General features: G+C 40.0%; 1 protein-coding gene across 1 annotated transcript in view; it reads left to right on the top strand.

Moving 5' to 3' along the window:
- LOC110219879 (putative small intestine urate exporter) overlaps positions 1–22,779 on the top strand; it is a 49,171-nt gene that overhangs the window by 4,653 nt on the left and 21,739 nt on the right. The window contains 4 exon segments of the mRNA XM_078145956.1: positions 3,969–4,145; positions 18,396–18,629; positions 18,719–18,806; positions 19,161–19,247. Of these exon segments, the coding sequence (XP_078002082.1) occupies positions 3,987–4,145; positions 18,396–18,629; positions 18,719–18,806; positions 19,161–19,247 (568 nt within the window). The 5' untranslated portion in view covers positions 3,969–3,986.

The following is a 22,779-nucleotide window of genomic DNA, read 5'->3' as shown; positions in this document are numbered from 1 at the left end:
ATACCTTCTCTTCCCATGTTAGAATATAAGTTCCTTAAAGCAGGGACTGTCTTGTTCTTGTGTATTTAGCCCCAGGACAGAGGCTAACACAGCAAGAGCTTGATAAATGCTTTTTTCATCTATTTATTCACTTGCTCATAAAAACACAATTTATGGCATAGTATAAGTGTCTGAAGAGAGGTACAAAGAAAGTACTTTGGGGATTTCTTAGATCATCCCCAAGTTCTATTTCTATGTTCAGGAATTCCAAAATTCCATTATCTGACCACTATTATTGGTTGTTCTATCTCTCCTGATGCCTTATGACCTGTAACCCTATTTTTTCCCACCATTACATGTAACACTTCCAACCCCAGTTCTTTCCCAGGACATTGCCCTTACATTGGCCATACTGTTCTCCCTTCCCTATATCCACCTCTTGGTGAATCAATTTACCTCTCTTCAATATCTACACTCAAATCCTTTCCCCTTTATCTGATCAAGAGTCACATTTGCCAAACACCAACTTGGTTACTGACATCATCATCATCATCATCACCTTCTTCTTCTTCTTCTTCTTCATCAGCAACAAAATTATAGCTAACATTTATATCATGCCTAGTATGAGCTAGGCACTGTGCTAAACACTTTACAAGTATTTTCTTATTTGATCCTTACAATAAACTTCCCAACACTCTGAGGTGCTATAATTATCCCCATTTTACAGGTGAAGAAATAAGGCAAAGAGGAGTTCAGTGATTTGCCCAGGTCCACACAGCTAATAAGCGCTACGAAGGTATCTTACTCTCTCTCCTATCTTCTTCAACCCCTCCTCAGCACTTATAAAAGCAGGGGCTTGACAGGCAAATGAAGAAAGAGTTCTCTATTCTATCAACCCCAATGCTCCATCTAGTGTTGAGCACGTATTATGTGCTCAGAGGAGTGGAGTGACAGAAATTGATCTGATTGATGAAGTAAATTAGTGACAAGGTTAATTAATGATGAAGTTCATTAACAGCCCAAGCTCAGTGTTGTTTTTCATTCATCTCCAAGTTATTAGGAATCATCATATAGGCACTTCTGTATGCTTAGGATTAGTCCTACAGTTTCCAGAAAGAACAGAAGGAAGGACACTCTGAAATCTAGCTCTTACTTGAAATAGTGTGTAAGGAAGGACACATTCAATTCAATAAGCCCAAAAGGAAATCACAGATCCATACAAAAGTTCATTTGTGAGAAGCCCCTATCCCCAAGACTTAATGTGGCCCCTGTAAACTCAGAACTTTGTGGAGAGAGAATAATTCAGGAAGAATGTATGAACTGTGCTGTTGATGTGTGTGCTTACACCTTCTATCAACATCTTTCGATGAAAGAATAAAGGCTTTATCTTTTAACATTGAAAACCTTGACCAGCTACCTCATGGTCATCCGCTCTGTATTAGTATAACAAACCGCTCATTCCTCCAAATTCTCCAGCTCTGGTGACAGTGTGTAGTCACAATGTAATGTTATTGAGCATCCTCTAATAGTAAGTGCTTGGTGCCTATTTGAAAAAGGAATGGTCAGTTTATTAGCAGCTAACCACTGTCAGCTTTCCAAACCTTTTCATCCCTCCTCAGTCCTCTTCTAGCTCTCCTTTACCACATCTTCAGCTGGGAAGCTTGTCTCATATTTAACTGAAAATATTGGGGCCATTTGCTCAGAACTCGTTCTCCTCTCCTCTTCCTCTCATATCACTCAGATATCTTCCCCCTGTATTTCCCCCTTCATCCCTCTTTCACTTGAAAAGGTCATCCTTCTCCTTATCAAGGCAAGATTGTGTAAATGCACAAGCAATTTCCTTCCATCCCTTCTTCTCTACCAGATTGCCCTTTCTGTCATCCTCATTCTCTCACTTATCTTTACCATCTCCCAATCTACTAGGTGCTTTCCCATTGCTTACAAATCACTTTCCTACTCTTTAATTATCTTCCCTCTCCAATCCTCAAAAAAAAAGATTCATCTATCCTTGCTAAGTCATTTTATGTCTCCTTCCTTTCATAACTGAACTCCTTTCCTCTCACTCTGTACTATCTACAGAATGTCTTCAAACCTCATCATTCAACTACAACCTTTCTGTCTAGTTACCAACGATGTCTTTAATTTCCAACTCTAATGGCCTTTTCATAATCTTCATCCTTTTGGACCCTCTGCAGCCTCTGACAAAGGCAATAACCTCCTCCTTGATGTTCTCTTCTCCCTAGGTTTTTGTGACATAGATGTCTCCCTGTTCTCCTCCTACGTGTCTGACCACTTCTTCTCAGTGTCCTTTACTGGATCTTCATCCAGGTCATGACCGATAACCATGAGGTCCTCCAATGCTCTGTTTTGGGTCCTCTTCTTTTCTCTGTATATACTATTTCATTTGACTCCCATTTCATCAGCTCCACTGGATGCAATTACTATCTCTATACAGATGATTCGTTGATCTATTTGTCCAGTCCTAACCTCCAGTTCTACATATCTGACTGCCTATTGGACATCTCGATTTGGACATCTTATATTCAAGATGACCAAAACTAAACTCCTCTTTCCCTTAAAGTTGTTTCCTCACTCTAGCTTACTTATTGATGAAAAGGATGCCACTAATCTTCCAGTCTCCTAAACTCATGACTTAGGTGTCTCCTTGACTCCCTACTCTCTCACCACCACCACCCCTGCATATCTCATCAGTTGCCAAGGCCTATGAATTTTACCTTTCTAACGTCTCTCACATATGTGCTTTTCTCTCCTCTGACACTGATAGTACCCCCTTAGTGGCCCCATCACCTCATGCTTGGTCTATTTGCATAGACTGCTGCTTGATCTCTCTGTCTCAGGTCTCCCCACTCTGGCCCATCCTCCCTCAGCTGTCAAATTCATCTTTCTAAAGTACAAGTCTGACTGTCTCTCTCTCTCTTCTCTCTCTCTCTCTCTCTCTCTCTCTCTCTCTCTCTCTCTCTCTCTCACACACACACACACACACACACACACACACACACAACGATGGTTACTTCCTACCCCACCCCACTTTTGAGGTTCCTATCATTACCACTGCAACAAGCAGTTCCTCCTTCTTAGTGAAAATAAAGTCCAGAATGGAATTTCCCTTTATTGGTTCCTCCACATTTTGAAAGAACAAATTCTTATCAAGGATAACAAAATAATAATAATAATAAAACTGTTCTGTTCAGGCAGAGATTTCCATCAAATATCCAGAGAATCAAAGTCTCCCATGAGTACTTATACCTTGCCTGTGGACCAAGGTTATGACTTGTTCCTCAAATTCCTTCTTTCTGTCAAGGCAGTGTCTAGAATCTACTCAGATGACAACATCAGTTCTAGTTCTACCAAATACCTATGCTGCTTTCTGATCCTGGCACTAGATTTCTCCCCATACATCTCTTTTGTTGAATCCTCTACTTCTTCCTAAACTCTCAGTTTGAATTTTCTGCAAAGTTCGTTCCCTCATCCTCCTTGTTTATCCTTCTATACTTTGTCCCTTTGCCCAATTTATTTACTTCTTTGGACTTAACAATATCCAAATGACTCCTGATTCAATATTTTCATCATTGACCTTTATCTTGGGCTACACACAAGCGTCACCAACTGTCCGTAGGACAGTTCCACCTATAGGACACTTCCACCTCTTGGAATGTCTCAATAGCTTCTCCAACTCAACATGTCCAAAGCCAAGCTAATTTCTGTTTTATCCTGACTTCATTATTTGTATCTGTGATTCTACATTCATCTCACATTTTGTGTTTCAAAATCAATGTATCCTCTATATTCCAACTCCATTGCTCTTTTCTATAATACTCTTCTGTCCAGATGGCAACCACAAACTATGTGAATCTAAATAGAAATGGAACAATCCTATGACAGACTTTGTGATTTATGTTTTGTTAAAAAGAAAATTAGTCTGTTTATACAATTACTACATGTTTGTTGTCTTGGTCTCTCTCTTGAAGGTTTCTGTTCAGTAAGATATGGCTTTGGCCATCGTGATACATTTCTGTAATCTAATACTAACCGCACAATTTGCCAGCCTGAGCATTGCCATCGTTGCCATGGTGAACCACACAGACCAGTCAAATCAATCCAATGTTTCCACAAAGAGACATCCTGGTGCCACTGCAGATATAGGGGTAAGTCAATGGCAGCTCCAACTTTTTCCATTCATTTAAACAATAGACATTTCTTGTACCTACTATATATGAAACATACATTGGTGTAGACACTAGACTAATAATAAATTAGACAAGATGCTTGCCATTTAAGAGTTTTTGATCTAATTGGTAATATATGTATATGCGTATTGTTAGACTAGATGGACAGTGAGATCTCTTTATAATCTAAAGTTCTCTGATTCTGGGACATTAAAAATACATCAATAAATCAGAAATATCAGAATGTAAGCATTCAAAATTCTCCAACATCTGATAGGGGAAAAAATCACATAAGGGATAAGCTTCATGGATGACATGCCTTTTGAGTTGAACCATGAATGTCTTCAGGACTGATATCAGGATGAGTAAGTATTGGTGAAGGGAATATTGTCAACAAAGGGACAAAAACATGAAACATACTATTTTGAGGAGATGGCAGTTCAATTTGGCTAGAGTAAAGAGTGCATAAGGGAATACTGGAGGCAAGTACATAGAATGTAATGAATAGAGCACTAAACATGGAGTGAGGAAGACCTGAATTTAAATCTGACCTCAGACACTATCTGTGTGCCCATAGGCAAGTCACTTAACCTCTTTCAGCCTCAGTTTCCTCATGTATAGAAGGAAGAAAACAATAGCACCTATTTCTCAGAGCTGTTGTGAAGGTGCAATGAGATGATATTTGGAAAGTGCTTTTCTAACCTTAATCTAGCAATATAAATACCACCCCATTGTGTAAGGCAGGAAATGTAGTTTGGAACAAGATGGTGGAAGGTCCTGAAAGGCAGGCATATTAACTATATTCAGAAGAGAATGGGGAGGCATTAAAATATTATTGAGAAATGGAACGACATAATCAGGGTTATGTATTAAGAAGAATAACCTAGATGGAATATATTGGATGAAATGGAAGGAGAAAAGAGAAAAACTAGGGTCAGAGAGAAAAGTCAAGAGGTTATTGTAAGTCCCTGGGAAGAAGTGAGGGCCTAAAGTGGAATGCTGGCAGTACAAATAGAAAAGAGAGGGTAGAGGTAAGAAATAATGTGAGGAGAGAATATAAAGAAAATAGTACCCAATGGGAACTATGTCTGAAGGACAGCAAAGAGTCACAGATGACTACAAAGCTATGAGAATGCATAACTGTTTGCAACTAGGGAAATGATCATGCTGTTTAGAAACAGGAAAGATAAAGAGGAAGCCAGGAGATTTTAAATAGTAAGTTCCATTTAAGAAAAGTTGATCTTGAGCTGCCCTTTTAACAGGGACAAAGGACACCCAGAAAGTTGTTGTTGTTGTTTGTCTTTCATTCTCTAAGAGGACCATGACGTCAGGAAGACAATGCCATGACTTGCAAGTGAATGGGGGTTAAGTAAGGGAGGGCTGTGCAAGGTCACCAGCAACACTATCTCCTCTGGTGCCATCTGGGTCCAATGGCAAGATATAGATAAAGACAACGGGAGATGGCTCCCCCCCACCCCCAGAAAGTAGATGGAAATATCTAGCAGGAGCTGGGGACAATTATGGAAAAAGATACAAACCATTGCATCACAGAACACTATGTTAACAGGTTCAGAGCTGAAAAAACCTTACAGTTCACTTTGCCCAGGGCTTCTTAGACTGAAGTACATGAATTTAGTTTTTTTAAAGTATTTTGGTGATTGCATTTCACCATAATTTTTTTCCTTTGCAATCAAGAGCATTTTATTGTATGCATTTAAAAACACAATTTTGAGGGGTATCTAGGTTGCACAGTAGATAGAGCTCCAGCCTTGTAGTTAGGAGGACCTGATTTCAAATCTGGCCTCAGACATATCACACTTGCTACCTGTGTGACCCTGGGCAAGTCATTTAACCCTAATTGCCTCACTAAAAAAAAAAAAAGCAAAAAAATATAAAACCCAATTATGAGAAGGGGTTCCTAGGCATCACTAGATTGCCAAAGGGGTCCATGAAGCAAGAAGAGGATAGGAATTCTGATCTATTTTAATCCCTTCCTTTTGTAAGTGAGGAAACCAAAGTATATACCAGGTAATTGATTTGTCTGATGGAACAAAGCCAGGATTTGAACCCAGACCCCTTAAGTTCAAAGATGGCACTTCCTTCACCCCAGAGTAGTGTTAATTATTTAGGAGTCAACTTCATAGAAGTGAGAGCAATAATCAGTAAGAATGGAATGAGCTCACCATGGCAAAGGGCAAAGGAGAGCAGAAGAAAGCTAAGTAAAGACTCATCAGGAATGCCCACATGAGGTGATCAGCAGGAGAAAAGAGGATGTAGAGAAAGAGAAGATGAAAAGGTGAAAGGACAAGGAGAATAATACCTCATGCTACAAGCACTTATCCATTAGAGGAAGGAGGCCCTCAGACACAGCAGTCAGGTTAAAGTATAATTGGTCCAAGAAAAGGTTCCTCCATCCAGGACCATAAAGGCAACAGCTCCCTGGATTCTGCTCCACTCAGACCACATCTGAAGTATTGTATATGAATCAGGAAGCTTCATTTTGAACAAGACAGATAAGGTGGACAATGTCACCAGGAGGACAACCAGAATGTTGAAGGAGTCAAGATCATGCCATGTGAAGACCACCTGAAGGAACTGAAGATGTCAAGCACGGGGAAAGGGAAGACAAGTGAATGATGATAGCCATCATGAATATATGTGAAATCCTTTCATTTTGTGGAGAGATTAGACTTATTCTCTCTGGATCCAGGAAACAGAACTTAAAGCAATGGATAGAACTTACCAAAAATATGCAGATTTAGCCTTAAGATAAGGAAACCTTTCCTACTATTCTAACACTGTTTTCTAGGGGCAGCTAGGTGTTGCAGTGGATAGAGCACTGGCCCTGAAGTGAGGAAGACCTGAGTTCAAATCTGACCTCAGACAAAACACTTGATACTTTCTAGCTGTGTGACCCTGGGCAAGTCACTTAACCACAATTCCCTAAAAAAAAGGTTTTTTTCCTAAAGAAAAATTTCCCCTAAAAAAATGAAGACTAATAGGCTGCCACAGGAGTCTTTAACGTGTATGCGCATGTATCTAAGTAGCATTATTACTGTTGTTGAGTTGTTTCAGTCATGTCCAACCCTTCATGACCCCTTGTGCAGTTTTCTTGGAAAAGATACTGGAGTGGCTTGCCATTTCCTTCTCCAGCTTATGAGAAAACTGATGTAAACGAGGTTAAGTGACTTGCCCGGGGTCACACAGCTGGCAAGTGTCTGAGGTGGGATTTGAACTCTGATCCTCCTGACTCTAGGGCAGGCACTCTGTGCTGTGGTGCCACCAGTAAGTAGTTTTCTACATTACTATTACTATAATTGCAGAAAGTTTTTCTATTACTTATCCCAAGGATTTCAAAAAGTGTCTAAATGTAGTTCAGTCATGTTCTTCCAACATAATTCCATTCCCCCATCTTTGAACATTTGTTTTAACTGAAATGCATCTTTGCCTCTTTGAGTCCTTAATTACTGTCAAGCCCCAACACTAACACCACTTTCTCCATGAAGCCTTTCCTGATGATCTCCTAACTTCTAGAATCTCCCCCTCGAATTACCTTGTACCAATTTTGTATACGCTTTTGTACAATATGTACATATTGATCTCTCAATGGTCATCCCACTCAACCAGGCTTACATTGTCATCCTCAATGTCTCACCCAGATTTCCTCCAGATGTCCAACTTGTCCCCAAGTCTCATCATTTCTATCTTCACAACATCTATTCTACAAATCCCATTCTCTAGACTCATTTAGTCTTGTGCAGGTTCTCATCCTTTGCACTGTGAATATTGCTATAGTGTTCTTGTGGATTTCCCTGCCTGAAGCCTTCTTTCTACTTTTCCAATTTTTCTAGAGTTTGCTGACACCCTGACCCCCATGCACTCTAAATCTACTTCCAATGGCATTCTTGTTCCTCAAACTGGCTCTCTCTCATACTTTAAATATTCTTCCTCCTAATCTCTGCCTCCTGGATTTCCTGGCTTCTTCCAAGACTCAGTTCAAAACCCAACTTTTCAAAGAGGCCTTTCCTGGCCTCTCCCCATTTCCTTCCATCTATAAGTGAGTCAATAGTCGGTAAGATAAGAAATACATACTAAGTGCTTACTAGGTGCCACGCACTCTGCTAAGCACTGGGGATATGAAGAAAAGTAAAAGGCACTCTTTGATTCTAAGGAGTTCAGAGTCTCCTAAGTGAGACAATATGCACAACTATATACAACCAAGCTATCTCTATCTATCTATCTGACAAATCGGAGATAATCAACACAGGGGAGGCACTAGACTTGAGAGGAACTGGGAAAGGCTCCCTGTAGGTGAGATTTTAGCTAGAACTTGAAGTCAGGAAAGCCTGAAGGCAGAGACGAGGAAGGAAGAAATTTCAGGTTGTGGAAAGCCAGTGAAAACACTCAGGGTAAAGACATAGAGTTTTGTTCAAGGAACACCAAGGAAGTCAGTATAACTTGATCACAGATTACGAGGGGAAGTGTAAGGTATGAGAATCGAAAAGTGGGAAGTGGGGCATGTTATTGAACCCGCCAAGATGTCAATGCCAGATTCCAGCCCAGTCTAAAGCCTACAGGGAAATAATCAGGGCAGGAATTCCCAGAGCAAAGGGGAGGCTGCAGTTCTGTTCCTCTGAACCAGCAGAACTCTCCAACTAATTGATAGTGGCTGAGTACAGCAGCAGTCTTATGAAACTCCAACAAAAGGCAAATCCAAAGGTGTGTTGCTTGGACTGAAACCCAGGTTAGAAACATGTAGTGCTCAGAACACGAGGTCAGAGATCAGATTTTGGAATACTGGAAGCTCTAAAAGTTTACAGGTCCCCAGACTGTACTAGACTGTACTGTAACTGAGAGATTGGAAAAACACAACACTCAATACCCCCAAGAAAGTAGTAACAGAAGGAGTCCAGATATTCTCTACAGATGTGTGTAGAGCCCAGCCCTAATAGCAATTCTAAAATCAGATAGTAGGGGAGAATAATGAGCAAACATAGAAACCATATACTACCATTAAAAGGTATTCTGTTGACAAGGACAAGGCACAAACCAAAAAGAGAATGACTCCAAAACTTCGGCAAGTAAAGTCTCAAGGACTGATACAAATTCAATTAGAATTCTTAGAAGAGATGAAGTAGAAGTTTTTTTTTTATTTCATTTTTTGATAAAGGCAGGTAGGTGGAGAGAGGTTCTGGCAAGATGGTGAAGTAGGTGAGAAAATTTCAAGCTTTCCTGATTTCCTCCATAAATAAGACAAAATAGTGCCTCAGGAAGAATGTAGAGCAGTAAAAATAATCAAGAGTTGGAGCAGAACAGTGGTCCTCCTGGGACAATTGGGGAAGATCCAAGGTTTGGTCTCTGTGAAGTGAATACCTTCAGGCTACTTCCACTGAAACAGCAAGCAACAATCCCTGGGGCCACCTGTGTTGGGAGGTAGCCTTGGCTCCAGCCACAGGAATTTTCACCTCCCAGACAGTGTGAGGAGTTGGGCATCTGAGCAAGCGGAAGACTGAGGGAACCTCTGCTGGTAAGACACACCAGGCCCAGCTATGCTGCTGAGATACACACTGGGTGAGAAGGAACCCGAACATGCACTGGTGAGTGCAGGGATGCCCCCTGGCTCTGGACACTTGCAGGAGAGAGAAGTTCTTGATTTCTGTTCCAGGCCAGAGGGGAGAACTGAAGGAGGATCTGAGGCCAGAAACACCATCCCCCATATCCCAGGACTAGAGTTAATCACAATAACAAGATGCTATGAATTTTTAAAAAAATGAATAGGCAGAGCAGAATAAACTCAGCCATAGAAAGTTGCTATGTGAATAGAGAAGACCAGGGTTCATCTTCAGAGGAGGATAGTGAAGAAAAAATAAGCCTCTCCTACCCCAAACAATAATGTGAAATGGTCACTTGCCCAAAAATAATTCAATGAAGAATTTTAAAAAATCTGTAAAAAATAAAATATGAGATACTGAGGAAAAAATTTTCAAAATAGGAACAATCTAAGAAAAAAACAAGAATGTAAAAAGAAAGTCAACCAAGGGGGAGGAGCCAAGATGGCAGAGTGAAAGCAGAGAGTTGCTTAAGCTCTATTCCGAACCCCTCCAAATACTCATACAAAATGGCTCTAAACAAATTCTGAAGCAGAAGAATCCAGAAAAAGATAGAGTAAAACAAATTCCAGCCTAAGACAACCAGGATCATTGATCAGGAATGTGTATCATGCTGGGTTGGGAGGGCAGTGTGGGTGCACAGGCTGCAGTGAACCTGGAGCAAGCCTCAGAAGAGTGAATCTCAGGCAGCTGTGGAGGTTTCCAGACTCCTCAACCCACTAATGCCAAAGACAACTTAGAAGGCCAATGGAAACATTTTGTTTCTGTTGGTGCTGAGAAAGGAAGGCAGAGTCTCAGCTCCATTCCCCAAGAACGTGCCTGGGGGGAAGGGGGCAGCTGCTTACCAAGCTTCTGGCCCACAGACTGAGGGGGAATCCAGTGGCTGATCAGAGAGGGATTGCAGGGATCTCTTTGCCAGTGCTGAGGCAGGAATCATTTCCTTTGCCCTTGTTTGGATCTGGGTCACAGTTTTGGGTCATGGTGCTGGGTTGAGCAGGAGCACTGGTGTGGTGGAGCTTGTAGTGGCTCTGCAGAGGAACCCCTCCTCACAGGTACAGGACAGAAAGGAATACTTGTGGTCACAGACCAGGAAAGGAGTAAACACCTCGCCCCTTGCATACCATCTTGGAAGAACTGAAAATTTACAGGTCCCTATGAGTATCTCTGAAAACAGCTACACAAACCCCTGAAGCTTGGGACAGTACATTCTCCACATTGGAAGCAGGCTTTTACTTTAACAAAGAGTTTAAAACTGAAGTAATTGGCCGGGATCATGAGCAAGCAGTGCAAAAAGAGTCAGACTTTATCATCTTACTTTGGTTACAAAGAAGATCAAAATATACAACCAGAAGAAGAGAAGAAAGTTCAAGCTTCTACATCCAAAGCCTCCAAGAAAAATATGAATCAGTCCCAGGCCTTGGAAGAGCTCAAAAGGGATTTTGAGAAGCAAGTAAAGGAAGCAGAGGAAACACTGGAAAGAAAAATGAGAGTGATACAAGAAAATCATGAAAAACAAGTCAACAGCTTGCTAAAGGAAATCCAAAAGAATACTGAACAAATTGACACCTTATAAAATAGCCTAACCCAAATGGCAAAAGAGGTCCAAAAAGCCAATAAGGAGAAAAATGCCCTAAAAAGAAAAACTGGCCAAATTGCAAAGGAAGTCCAAATGACTACTGAAGAAAATACTTCCTTAAAAATTAGAATAGAGTAATTGGAAGCTAGTGACTTTATGAGAAATCAAGACACTGTAAAACAAATCCAAAAGATTGGAAAATAAGAAAACAGTGCGAAATATCTGATTGCAAAGACAACTGACCTGGAAAATAGATTCAGGAGAGAGAATTTAAAAATGATTGGATGATCTGAAAGCCATGATCAAAAAAAGAGCCTAGACATCATCTTTCAAGAAATTATCAAGGAAATCTGCCCTGATATAGTAGAACCAGAGGGCAAAATAGAAATTGAAAGAATCCACCGATCTCCTCTTTAAAGAGATCCCCAAAGGAAAACTCCTAGAAATATTATAGCCAAATTCCAGAGCTCCGAGGTCAAGGAGAAAATATTACAAGCTGCCAGAAGGAAACAATTCAAGTACTGTGGAAACACAATCAGGATAACACAAGATTTAGCAGCTTCTACATTAAAGGTCATGGAATATAATATTCCAGAGGGCAAAGGAGATGGGATTACAACTAAGAATCACCTACCCAGCAAAACTGAGCATAATCCTTCAGGGGAAAAAATGGTCATTCAGTGAAATAGAGGACTTTCGAGCATTCCTGATGGAAAGACCAGAACTGAATAGAAAATTTGACTTTCAAATACAGGACTCAAGTGGAACATGAAGAGGTAAACAGGAAAGAGAAATCATAAGAGACATATTAAGATTGATGTGTTTACATTACTGTGTGGAAAGATGATATTTATAACTCATGAGATCTTTGTCAGTATTAGGGTAGTTGGAGGAAAAAAAATTATATGTAGATAGATAGATAGATAGGACAGATAGATAGATAGACAGATAGATGGCACAGGGTGGGCTGAAGATTAAGGGGTCATATCTGGAGAATAAAATTAAGGGATGAGAGAGGATTATACTCGGAGAAGAAGAAAGGGAGAGGTAGAATGGGGTAAATTATCTCACAAAAAAAAACAGAAAAGAAAAGGTTCTTATAGTGGAGGGTAAATGGGGGAAGGTGAGAGGGAATGAGGGAATCTTATTCTCATAGGATTTGGCTTAAGGAGGAAATAACATACACATTCAGTTGGGTATGGAAATTTGTCTTACCCTACAAGAAAATAAGGGTAGAAGGGGACAAGAGAGCAGGGGGAGATTGGAAAAGGGTGTAATGAGAAGTAAATACTTCTGAGGAGGAACAAAAGGTCGAAAGAAAGAATAGAATAAATGGGAGGGCAGAATAGGATTAAGGGAAATAGAGTTAGTTTTTCACAACATGTCTACTATGGAAGTCTTTTGCATAACTGCACAGGTACAACCTATATTGAGTTGCTTGCCTTTTCAATGAGGGTAAGTGGGGAGGGAGGAAGAGAGAAAATTTGAAACCTAAAGTTGTAAAAACACATGTTTTGAAAAAAATGTTTTCAAATGCTACCAGGAAATAAGAGACACAGGAAATGGAATACAGAAGTCTATTCTGCCCTACAGGAAAATAGAAGGGGAAGGGGATAAGAGAAGGGGGGAGAGAAAGAAAAGTGGACAAACTAGGGGAAGGGATATTCAGAATGCAAGCCCTCTTGGGGTAGGGGTAGGGATGAGATGGGGTGAAAATTTGGAATTAAAAAAGTTGTGGAAATGAATGTTGAAAACTACAAATAAATAAAGATATAAAAAAAGAAAAGAAAAGAAAGTCAACCAACTAGAAGAGGAGATCCAGAACCTTAAGGAAGAAAATAATTTCTTGAAAATTAGAATTGGGCAAGGGGAAGCCAGGGAAGTTATGAGACCAAGAATTAAGGAAACAAAATATAAAGAATGAAAAAACAGAAGAGAAAGTGAAACATGTCATAATAAAAAACAACTAATCTGGAGAAAAGATCAAGAAGAGAAAACATAACAATAATCAGACTACTTGAAAACTGCAATCAGAAAAAGAATCTTGATACAATAATACAAGATATTTCTCAAAGAAATATTAAAGAAAATTGTCCTCAAGTGTTAGAACAAGAGGGGAAAGTAGAAATAGGAAAAATCCACCAATCACCATCTGAAAGAGATCCTATAAGGAAAACCTACAGGAATATCATAGCTAGATTCTGAGACTCCCAGCTCAAGGAGAAAATATTATGAGCAACAAGAAAAAGAAAACATTCAAGTATGGCAGAGCCACAATTAGAGTCACATAAGACCTAGCAGTGGCCACATTAAAAGACCACAGATCTTGCAACACTACATGTGGAAGAGCAAAAGAACTGGGGTTGAGGCCGAAAATAGAATATCCAGCAAAGTCAAGCATAATCTTGAATGGAAAAAAAGGGGGGGGGTTACTCAATGAATTGCCAGACTTTCAGGGTTTTGTGGCAAAAAGACCTGAACTCAATAGAAAGTTTGACATACAAGATCCAAGAAAACATAAAGTAAATATCAAAGACTTATTATAAGGGATTCAATAAGAACAGAGTATTTACTTTTTGTATGAGAAAATGTAGGGGCAGCTAGGTGGCACAGTGGATAGAGCACTGGCCCTGAAGTCAGGAGTACCTGAATTAAAATGTGGCCTCAGACCAAACACTTGACACTTACCAGCTGTGTGACCCTGGGCAAGTCACTTAACCCGAATTGCCTAAAAAAAATGTACATTATATTCTAAGATTATTATTAGTATTTGTGTAGATCGAAAGAAATGAGGTACAGCTGAGCATGATTTGACACTAAAAAGTAAACCGTCTAGGAGAACATAAAAAGTGTAATTACTTTATAAAAATGAGGTGTGAGATGAAGAACAGAAACAGAATAATTAGATGGGGGAGGAGGGCTGTGAGTTCTGGAACCCTATTCTCATTGGGAATGGGTTAAAGAGGGAACAATACATATACATCTAGAAGGTCATAAAAGTTTATAAATTCAGGAAGAAATAAGAGGCTAAGGTAATAGGGAGGGGAGAAGATAAGGGAGGGATTTTAGGGTAGGGGAGAGAATAAGGGAAGGATCTTTGTTTGGGGTAGGTTAAATAATAGGAGGTCAAGCTAGCAGGTAGAGGTAAAGTAGAGGAGTCAGGAAGGATAGGAAATAAGAGATACACATAAACAGGAGTAGAATTTACTAGGGAAAAAAAGCAGGGATAGTAATCATGATCTCAGACAAAGTTAAAACTGAAAAAGAGTTAATCAAAAGGGAAAAATAGGGAAACTATGCCACACTAATCAATATTGTTTTAGGCTATTTAAAATAACTAGACAGCATAAGGTTGGAATATTGATATGGTAGAGTGAACAATGAGTTGATGGAGTGAGAAAAAAAATGGAAAGACTTGGACTTATGAAGAAAGATGTTATCCACCCTCAGAGAAACAAAGGACGAACAAGTATAATACAGTGTTACATAGATGTGTATGAATGGATATGTCTACATACGAGTATGATTGTAGATATCTAAATATATGTATGAGAATGTAAGTGTATGTATACATGGATACATGTGTGTGTGTATATATATATATATCTGTATGGGTGTATATATGCATGTATGTGTATGGGTGTATACGCGCACGCAAACACACATATATACATACACAGACACACATGCATATCTCTGCTTAATTGTAGGCTTCTAGGGAGAGGAAGGGGGAAAAAAGAACAAAGTAAAAAAGTACACAGCAGAAAACAAAAGAAAACCTAAAAGGAAGCGAAGAAAAGATGGACAGCTCTCAGCACAATGCATAGTATTTGTTATATAGGCTTTCTTGATATGGAAATTTATTTCTGTATGTACTGAATCCTTTCTTATGTTCTGCTATGCACATTAAAAAAGGAAGTAGGTAGGTGGCATAGTGGATAGAATCCTGGGATTGGAGTCAGGAAGACCTGAATTTAAAACTGGCCTCAGACACACACTAGCTGTGTGATCCTGGGAAGATCACTTAACCTCTGATTGTTTCCAATTCTTCATCTGTAAAACATACACAAAAAGGCACAAAACCTTGTTCAAGAAACAAATGCCTTGAAAATTACAATGAACTAAACAAGAGCTAATGACTCCATGAGACAACTAAAAATATCAAAACAAAGTGAAAACATGGAAAATGGGGGGGAGGGGCATGGTGCATATCAGAACAAGGATAACTGAACTGGAACAGAAATGTAATTCAAGAATTACTAGACTACCATGAAAACCCCAAAAGAGCCTAGATATATCTATTTCATGGAATCATAAAAGAAAACGGCCCAGATCTCTTAGAACAAGAGTGAAAAGTAGAAATTGAAAGAATTCACCAGTCACCTCCTAAAAGATTGAAAAAGAAAACTCCCCAATATATTAAATCCAAAATCCAGAATTTCTGGGTCAACTCATTAATAAACATTAATTAAGCACCCATTACAAACTAAGTCCTAGGTGTGTAAAAAAAGGGAAAAGACACTCCCTGTTCTCAGGGGGCTTACAATCTAACAGGGAAACAACAACAACCAGAAAAGAAATCTACAAAGCAAGCTATATACAGGATAAACAGGAAATAATTAACAGGGGTATGGCACTGCAGTGAAAAGAGGTTAAGGAAGGTTTCCAGGAAAAAAATGAAGGTCCTTTCCTGAGCTGAATCGTGAAGGATTCCAACTCTACTGCAGAGAGCACAACTCAGATGGGCTGGCTGCATTTTTGAATGCCAAACATACATTTGTCTAAAAGAGATCACACAAGGCATGTGCTCACATGGAGATCAGAAGAAGCAATACAAGCACATTTTAAAGGTGTTTGAAGAACTTTGGAATTGATTGGAGACTTGGGAGACACTAGCACCGGTCACCCCAGCAGGGCATCCCTACATTGAAGAAAGTGCTATGCTCTATGAGCAAAACAGAATTGCACTAGCTCAAAAGAAACATGAGGTGCACACATTTAGAAACATCTCCACTCTGAACGTTCATATGAATTATCTGTGCCCAACCTATGGCAGAGACTTCCGAGCTCATATTGGATTCATCGGCTATAGTCAGATACACCCTACCTTGACCTTGACATAGTGATGTCAGTTTGATCCTTTTTGAGAATTATTGTTCATTCTCAACCAAAGGAAGCCAGGGAAATCAGTAGGTTGACTTGAGGATGCCATGTATTCTAGGAATGGGAGTAAATGCCCAGAGTCAAGAGATGGAAGGTTTGTGTAACAGCCAGGAACCCAGTGTCACTGGATCAAAGAGTACTTGTCATGGAGTAAGGTACAAGCAGGCTGGCAGGGTAGGAGCCAGATAAGTGATGAAGGGCTTTGAATACCAAACAGAGCACTTTGTATTTGATTCTAGATGCCATAGAGAGCTACTAAAGTTTATTGAGAAGAGGAGTGACATGATTGAACCTGAGATTTAGGGAAATCACTTTGATGGCTGAATGAAGAATGTATTGGAGTGGGGAGAGACTTGTTGTAGGCAGATCCATCAGCAGCTATTGTGTGAGGTAATGAGGGTCTGTGGGCAGCTAGGTGGTACACTGGAGAAAGCACTTGGCCTGGAGTCAGAAAGACTCATTTTCCTCAATTCAAATCTGGCCTCAGACACTTACTAGCTGTGTGACCTTGGGCAGGTCACTTCATCCTGTCTGCCACAGTTTCCCCATCTCTAAAATGAACTGAAGAATGAAATGGCAAACCACTCCAGTATCTTTGCCAAGAAAATCCCAAATGGAGTCACAGAGTCAGATGCAATTGAACAATAACAACAATGAGTAGGGTCTGCACCAGTGTGAGGGCAGTATCAGAGGAGAGAAGGGGGACTATATTAGAGATGCTTCAAAAGAGAAATGGACAGGCCTCCGTAACAGCTTGGATATGGGAGTGAGGAGTCCAGAAGCCCAAAGGACTAAGAGGATCGTGTTGCCTTCTACAGTAATAGAGAAGGTGGGGAGGGTAAGATAGTGTTTGGTTTTGGAGAGGTTGAGATTAAGATTTCTACTGGACATCTCCAGTAGAAGATGTCTATTTTCATCTACTTTCATCCAGACCTGGTTCCTGGCAAAATAAGGTGAAAGACTCACCTATAAGTGCTATGGATGTGTTAAGCAGTGTACTTGGGGAAGGATCCAAGCTGTGTGACCTTGGACAAACCAATTAACCTTTCTTAGTTGTCATTTCTTTGTCTGTGAAATGAAAGTTAGACTTGATGATTTTTCAGGTTCCTTTGAATTCCCAATCTATGATCCTGCGATATCACACACAAAGACACACACACACACACACACACACACACACACACACACACACACACACACACCCCAACTCCAGAAATATACTCTCAGATGCTAGCTGAACAGTAGACTTTCCTACAAGGTGAGCATTTTAAAAAGTCTTCTCCCAGAAAAGGGAGGTGGAGTAGAAGGAGGGAAGAAGTAGTAAGGGTAAAGGGGAAGAAAAGGGAGGGGTCTAAAAGAAGAGAGGTGGGACTGAGGGGGTAGTGGTCAAAAACAAAGCGCTAGTGAGCAGGGAAAAAGATAAAGGTGAAACAAAAGCATAAATGGGGGGAAAAGAATGGAGAGAAAGACATAGATAGCAATCAGTCATAATTGTGAATGTGAATGGGATAAACTCTCCCATAAAATGGAAGTGGAGAGCAGAATTGATTAAAATGCCATCCACATCCAAAGAAAGAACTATGGACTTTGAAAGTAGATCGAAGCATACTATTTGCTATTTTTTTCTCTCTCTGTTGTGTTTTGTTTCCTTTTTCTGATGATTCCTCCAATTGGTTCTAATTCTTACTTACAACATCACTAATGTGAAAATCTATTTAATAGAAATGTATATGTGTCACTTATATTAGATTGTACACTGTCTTGGGGATGGAGGTACAAAGGGATAGGTAGAAAAATTTAAAACTCTGAAGCTTATGGAACTGACTGTTGATAAATCAAAATAAATTAATTTTAAAAAAAAGTCATTTCCCTATCTTGCAGGTACCAGTATATGACTGGAACCCAGAAATCCAGGGTCTCCTCCTTAGTGCTATACTCTACGGTTCAGTTATCACAACAATCCCAGGTGGTTATTTCTCTGGAGTTCTTGGAGGAAAGAAAATAGCTGGATTATCATTACTTCTCTGCTCAGTTCTCAGCCTCTTGACACCATTAGCAGCAGACTCCGGACTGCCTTACTTGTTTCTTGTAAGGATAGTACAAGGCCTGTCTCAGGTACCAGCACACCTTCAAAGTAGGTGAGTAAGACAGATCATGTCTCAATTTCATTCACAGTTCAAAATGTCTTCTCATCTTGATTTCAGGGGATGAATTTCAGTGCTCTAGCTGCATTTTGGCCAAAATGGGCTCCACCACTGGAACGTACTCAACTAAGTACCATTGGTTTATCTGGTAAAGACCCAATTATAACAGCTGTATTACATTTCTATCCCTCCTTATCTTTCCCACTTCCATCTTGGTGTAATTGGAAAAAGAGTTCTTGAAGGTAGGAACATAAATAAAATGGAATCACAGAAATTAAGAGCTAGAGAGCACATCAATGGTCATCTGGTCCAATTCATGCACAAAACTGGAATGCTAGAGACACAATACTTTGGTTCCCCTTTCTTACTTAATCTTAAATTTTGTGCAGATTGAAAATGCGAGTTATTCACACCCTCCTTAATTCCAATAGTTTAAAGAAAGCCCCAGAAACTTGAACTTCTAATGCTCTGACCCTGAACTTACTCTGAATCTTCAACTCAGGTACAACAATGGGAAATTTCATTGTGGTCATCGCGGGTGGTTTCCTCTGTGAGTCCCCAGGCTGGCCAAGTATCTTCTACATATTTGGTAAGTGACTTCAACTCAAATCCAGCTGTTTCCATGTTTCAGGGTTTCATTCCTGGAAATCTGCATCCCTTTTGATATCCAGGTAGATCCCACATTAAAAGTTCATAAGTAATTAAGTTTAGAAAAGACAAGAAAGAATTTTACTCAAACTTCTAATCCAATGAGGAAAATTAGAGAAAGTTGAAATAATCTTTTCGAGGTCACACAGTAAGTTAGTGGCTGAATCAATATAACTAGGTTACCTTCATTCTTTCTCCAGTGCTCTGGCTACTAGAGGCCAGCTGGCTCTAAAAACAATATTAAAAAAAAAAGTTAAAAACATTTTTGACCTGCCTATTTCACAAATGTGCCTTCAGTCAGTCAAGCAGCTAATATTTATTAAGCACCCAGTATATGCCAGGCTCTGTGCTAAATTCTTGGAATGTAAAGAAAGGCAAAAAGTACTCCTTGCTGTCAAGGCACTCATGGTCTAATGAGGAGATGTAAACAACTACGTAAAAGCAAACTATTGATAGGATGAATTAGAAATAATCTCAGGGGGAAGGCACTAGAATTAAGAGGGATCTAAAACCTTTCCTGTAGAAGGTGGAATTTTTGCCAGGGGTAAAAGGCAGAAGCAGCTGCATGGTACAGTGGCTAGAGTGCTGGGCCTGAGGTCAGGAAGACTCACCTTCCTGAGTTCAAATCTGGTCTCAGACACTTACTAGCTCTGTGACTCTCAGCAACTCACTTCACCCTATATGCCTCAGTTTCCTCATCTGTAAATGAGCTGGAGAAGGAAATAGCAAACTGCTTCAGTGTCTTTTCCAAGAAAACCCAAAATGGGGTCACAAAAAGTTGGACACAATTGAAAAATGCCTGAACAACAACAAAAAGAAGAGATGAGGAGGGAAAGAATTCAAGGCATGTGGGATAACTTATGCAAATACTCAGGGTCAGGAGATGGAGTGCTGTGTGGTAGGAACAGCAAAGGAGCCAGTATCATCAGATCAAGGAAGATGTGGGGTAGGGTGGGCAGAGAGAAGTGATGAAGTGGTACAAGTTGTAAAAAGAGTAGAAAAGTAGGGGAGGACCAGGTTATGAAGAACCTTGAAAACCAAACACAGGATTTTGTATTTCAGCATGGAAATACAGAACTACCAGAGTTCATTGAGTAGGGGGTAGCATGGCCAGATTTGCATTTTAGGATGATCGATTTGACAGCTGAGTGGTGGCTGAGCTGGAGTAGGAAAACACTTATGAGGAGATGACCAACCGGTAGGCTAGTGCAAATCTAGGTATGAGAGTGTAACAGACTTGTGTCTGTGTCAGAAGCGAAGGGGGTGTAGGGATCTATTTTATTATGTTGTTCAGAAAACATTAATTACTTATGATATTGTTTGAGTTTAACTTCAGGGGGCTAGAAATTGTCTAGCCCAAAGCTTATTCTACAAGTCAGACTGAACTCAGAGACACTCCAGAAAAGTTGGATGGCTTCAGGAAATGCTTAGATACCACTAGGTCTTCTTTGGGGTCAACCCAATTCTTGCCTTTTGGGTTCCCAAATTTAGATGTTTGTATTTATTGATATACTTCTCAACAGACTGTGCTTGGGAACTGCCCTTACTGCAAAATTGCGTAGCTGAATATTAGCGGTTCCTGTGCTGATATTCTTGTCTGAACCCTATAAAACATAAATCTTACAGAGACTCATAAGGGATCCATACCTTCTTCTCACTGTCTGCGTGCCAAACAACCTATTAAAATTCTTTCTAAAACAATTTCAGGCTTTGGGGTTCATTCTCATGAATAACAGGAGCATCAGGAGAGATGTAATGAAGGTAAAATTGACAGGATGTGGTAACAAATTGCATGTAGAAGGTAAGACAGAGTGAAGGATCAAGGATGACACTAGGTCTTGAGGCTGGGGGACTGGAAAGATGGTGGGACTCTCCACAGTAATAGAGAAATTAGGAAGAAAGGAAGGTTTGGGGGAAAATATGATGAGTTCAGTTTTGGGTATGTTGAATTTGAAATGTCTGCAGGACTCCCAGTTCAAGATGTCCAATATGCAGTTACCAATGCAAGAGTGAAAGAGAGCAGAGGGGTCAAGACTAGATAGGGAGATTTGAGTCATTAGCCTAGAGATGATAATTGCATCCATGGAAGCTAATGAGACCACCAAGTGAAATACTATAACAGGGAAAAGACTAGGGGTCAGGGTTTAAAAGGAGGGACCTGGATGAAGATCTAGCAATGGAAACTGAAAGGAGTGGTCAGAGAGGTAAGAGGAGAAACAGAAGAAAGCAGAAGCAGTGTCACCAAAACCTGTGAAGAAAAGAATATCAAAGAAAAGAGGGTGATCACCATTGTCAAGGTCAAAGGCCAAGAAGGATGAGGATCGTAAGAAGGTCATTGTTGTTGAGTCATTTCAATCATGTCTGACTTTTTTTGACCCCATTTTGGGATTTTCTCAGCAAAGATACTGGAGTGGTTTGCCATTTCCTTCTCCAGCTCATTGTGTAGATGAAGAACTGAGTTAAACAGGGTTAAGTGACTTGCTCAGGATCACATAACTAGTAAGTTTCTGAGGCTGGATTTGAATTCATGAAGATGAATCTCTAATTCCAATGCCAGTGCTTTATCCACTGTAACATGTAGTTTCCCAAAAGGTCATTAGATTTGTCCATTAAGAGATTATTAGGGCACTCAGGTGGCACAGTTGATAGAGCTCCAGCCTTGGACTCAGGAGGACCTGAGTTCACATCCAGCCTCACATACTTGACATTAGCTCTGTGACCCTAGGCAAGTCACTTAATCTGAATTCCTTCATCAAACAAAGGCAAAAAAAAGAGATTATTAATAATTTTAGATATAGCAGTTGCAGTTGAATGATGAAGTCAGAAGGCAGATTGTAGAGAGTTAAGAAGAGAGTGAGAGGAAAAGCAGCCGACACATGTAATATAGACAGTCTTCTTGAGTGTGGATGGAGAGACATGGGCATGTTTGTGGATAGTAAGGAAGCAGCCAGTAGATAGGGGGAGATGGAAGATAAATAAGAGAGTAGGGATGACAGGGAGACAGTGTGCTAGAGAAGACAGGATGGAATGGGATCATGATGCATGTAGAATGGTTTGCCTTGGCACAGAGAAGACTTACTTATGTGAAAGAGGCAAGAAGAAGGAGATAGTGGCAGAAGGATTCTGGTTATATGAGATGAAGTGGAGGGAAGAGAGAGCTTTCAGTGAATGGCCTCAATTTTTAAGTAAAATGTGAGGCAAGATTCTCAGATGAGAGAATGGGAAGTCAGAGAGCCATGGGTTTGAGGAGGGATGAAAGAGCTACTGTGGTAAATAGGATAGTCAGCTGAGTGAAGAAATGTGAAAGAATAGCATCGTCATAGGGAACTCCCAGACGAGGTCACATAACACAAATTTATTGATGTTACACAATATATACATTTTTGGTGTAACCCATAAACATAGTTCCATGATTTTCCCCCTACCTTCATTCATCGGCATGTATAAGAGTGTAAGCAGGATATGGATAAAGT

This window comes from Phascolarctos cinereus, unplaced genomic scaffold (genome assembly GCF_003287225.1).
Source record: "Phascolarctos cinereus isolate Bilbo 61053 unplaced genomic scaffold, phaCin_HiC Scaffold_726;HRSCAF=1367, whole genome shotgun sequence".
In the NCBI taxonomy this organism is placed as follows: domain Eukaryota; kingdom Metazoa; phylum Chordata; class Mammalia; order Diprotodontia; family Phascolarctidae; genus Phascolarctos; species Phascolarctos cinereus.
The sequence above is the reverse complement of the archived record's forward strand: the minus strand, read 5'-3'. Positions and strand labels throughout refer to the sequence as shown.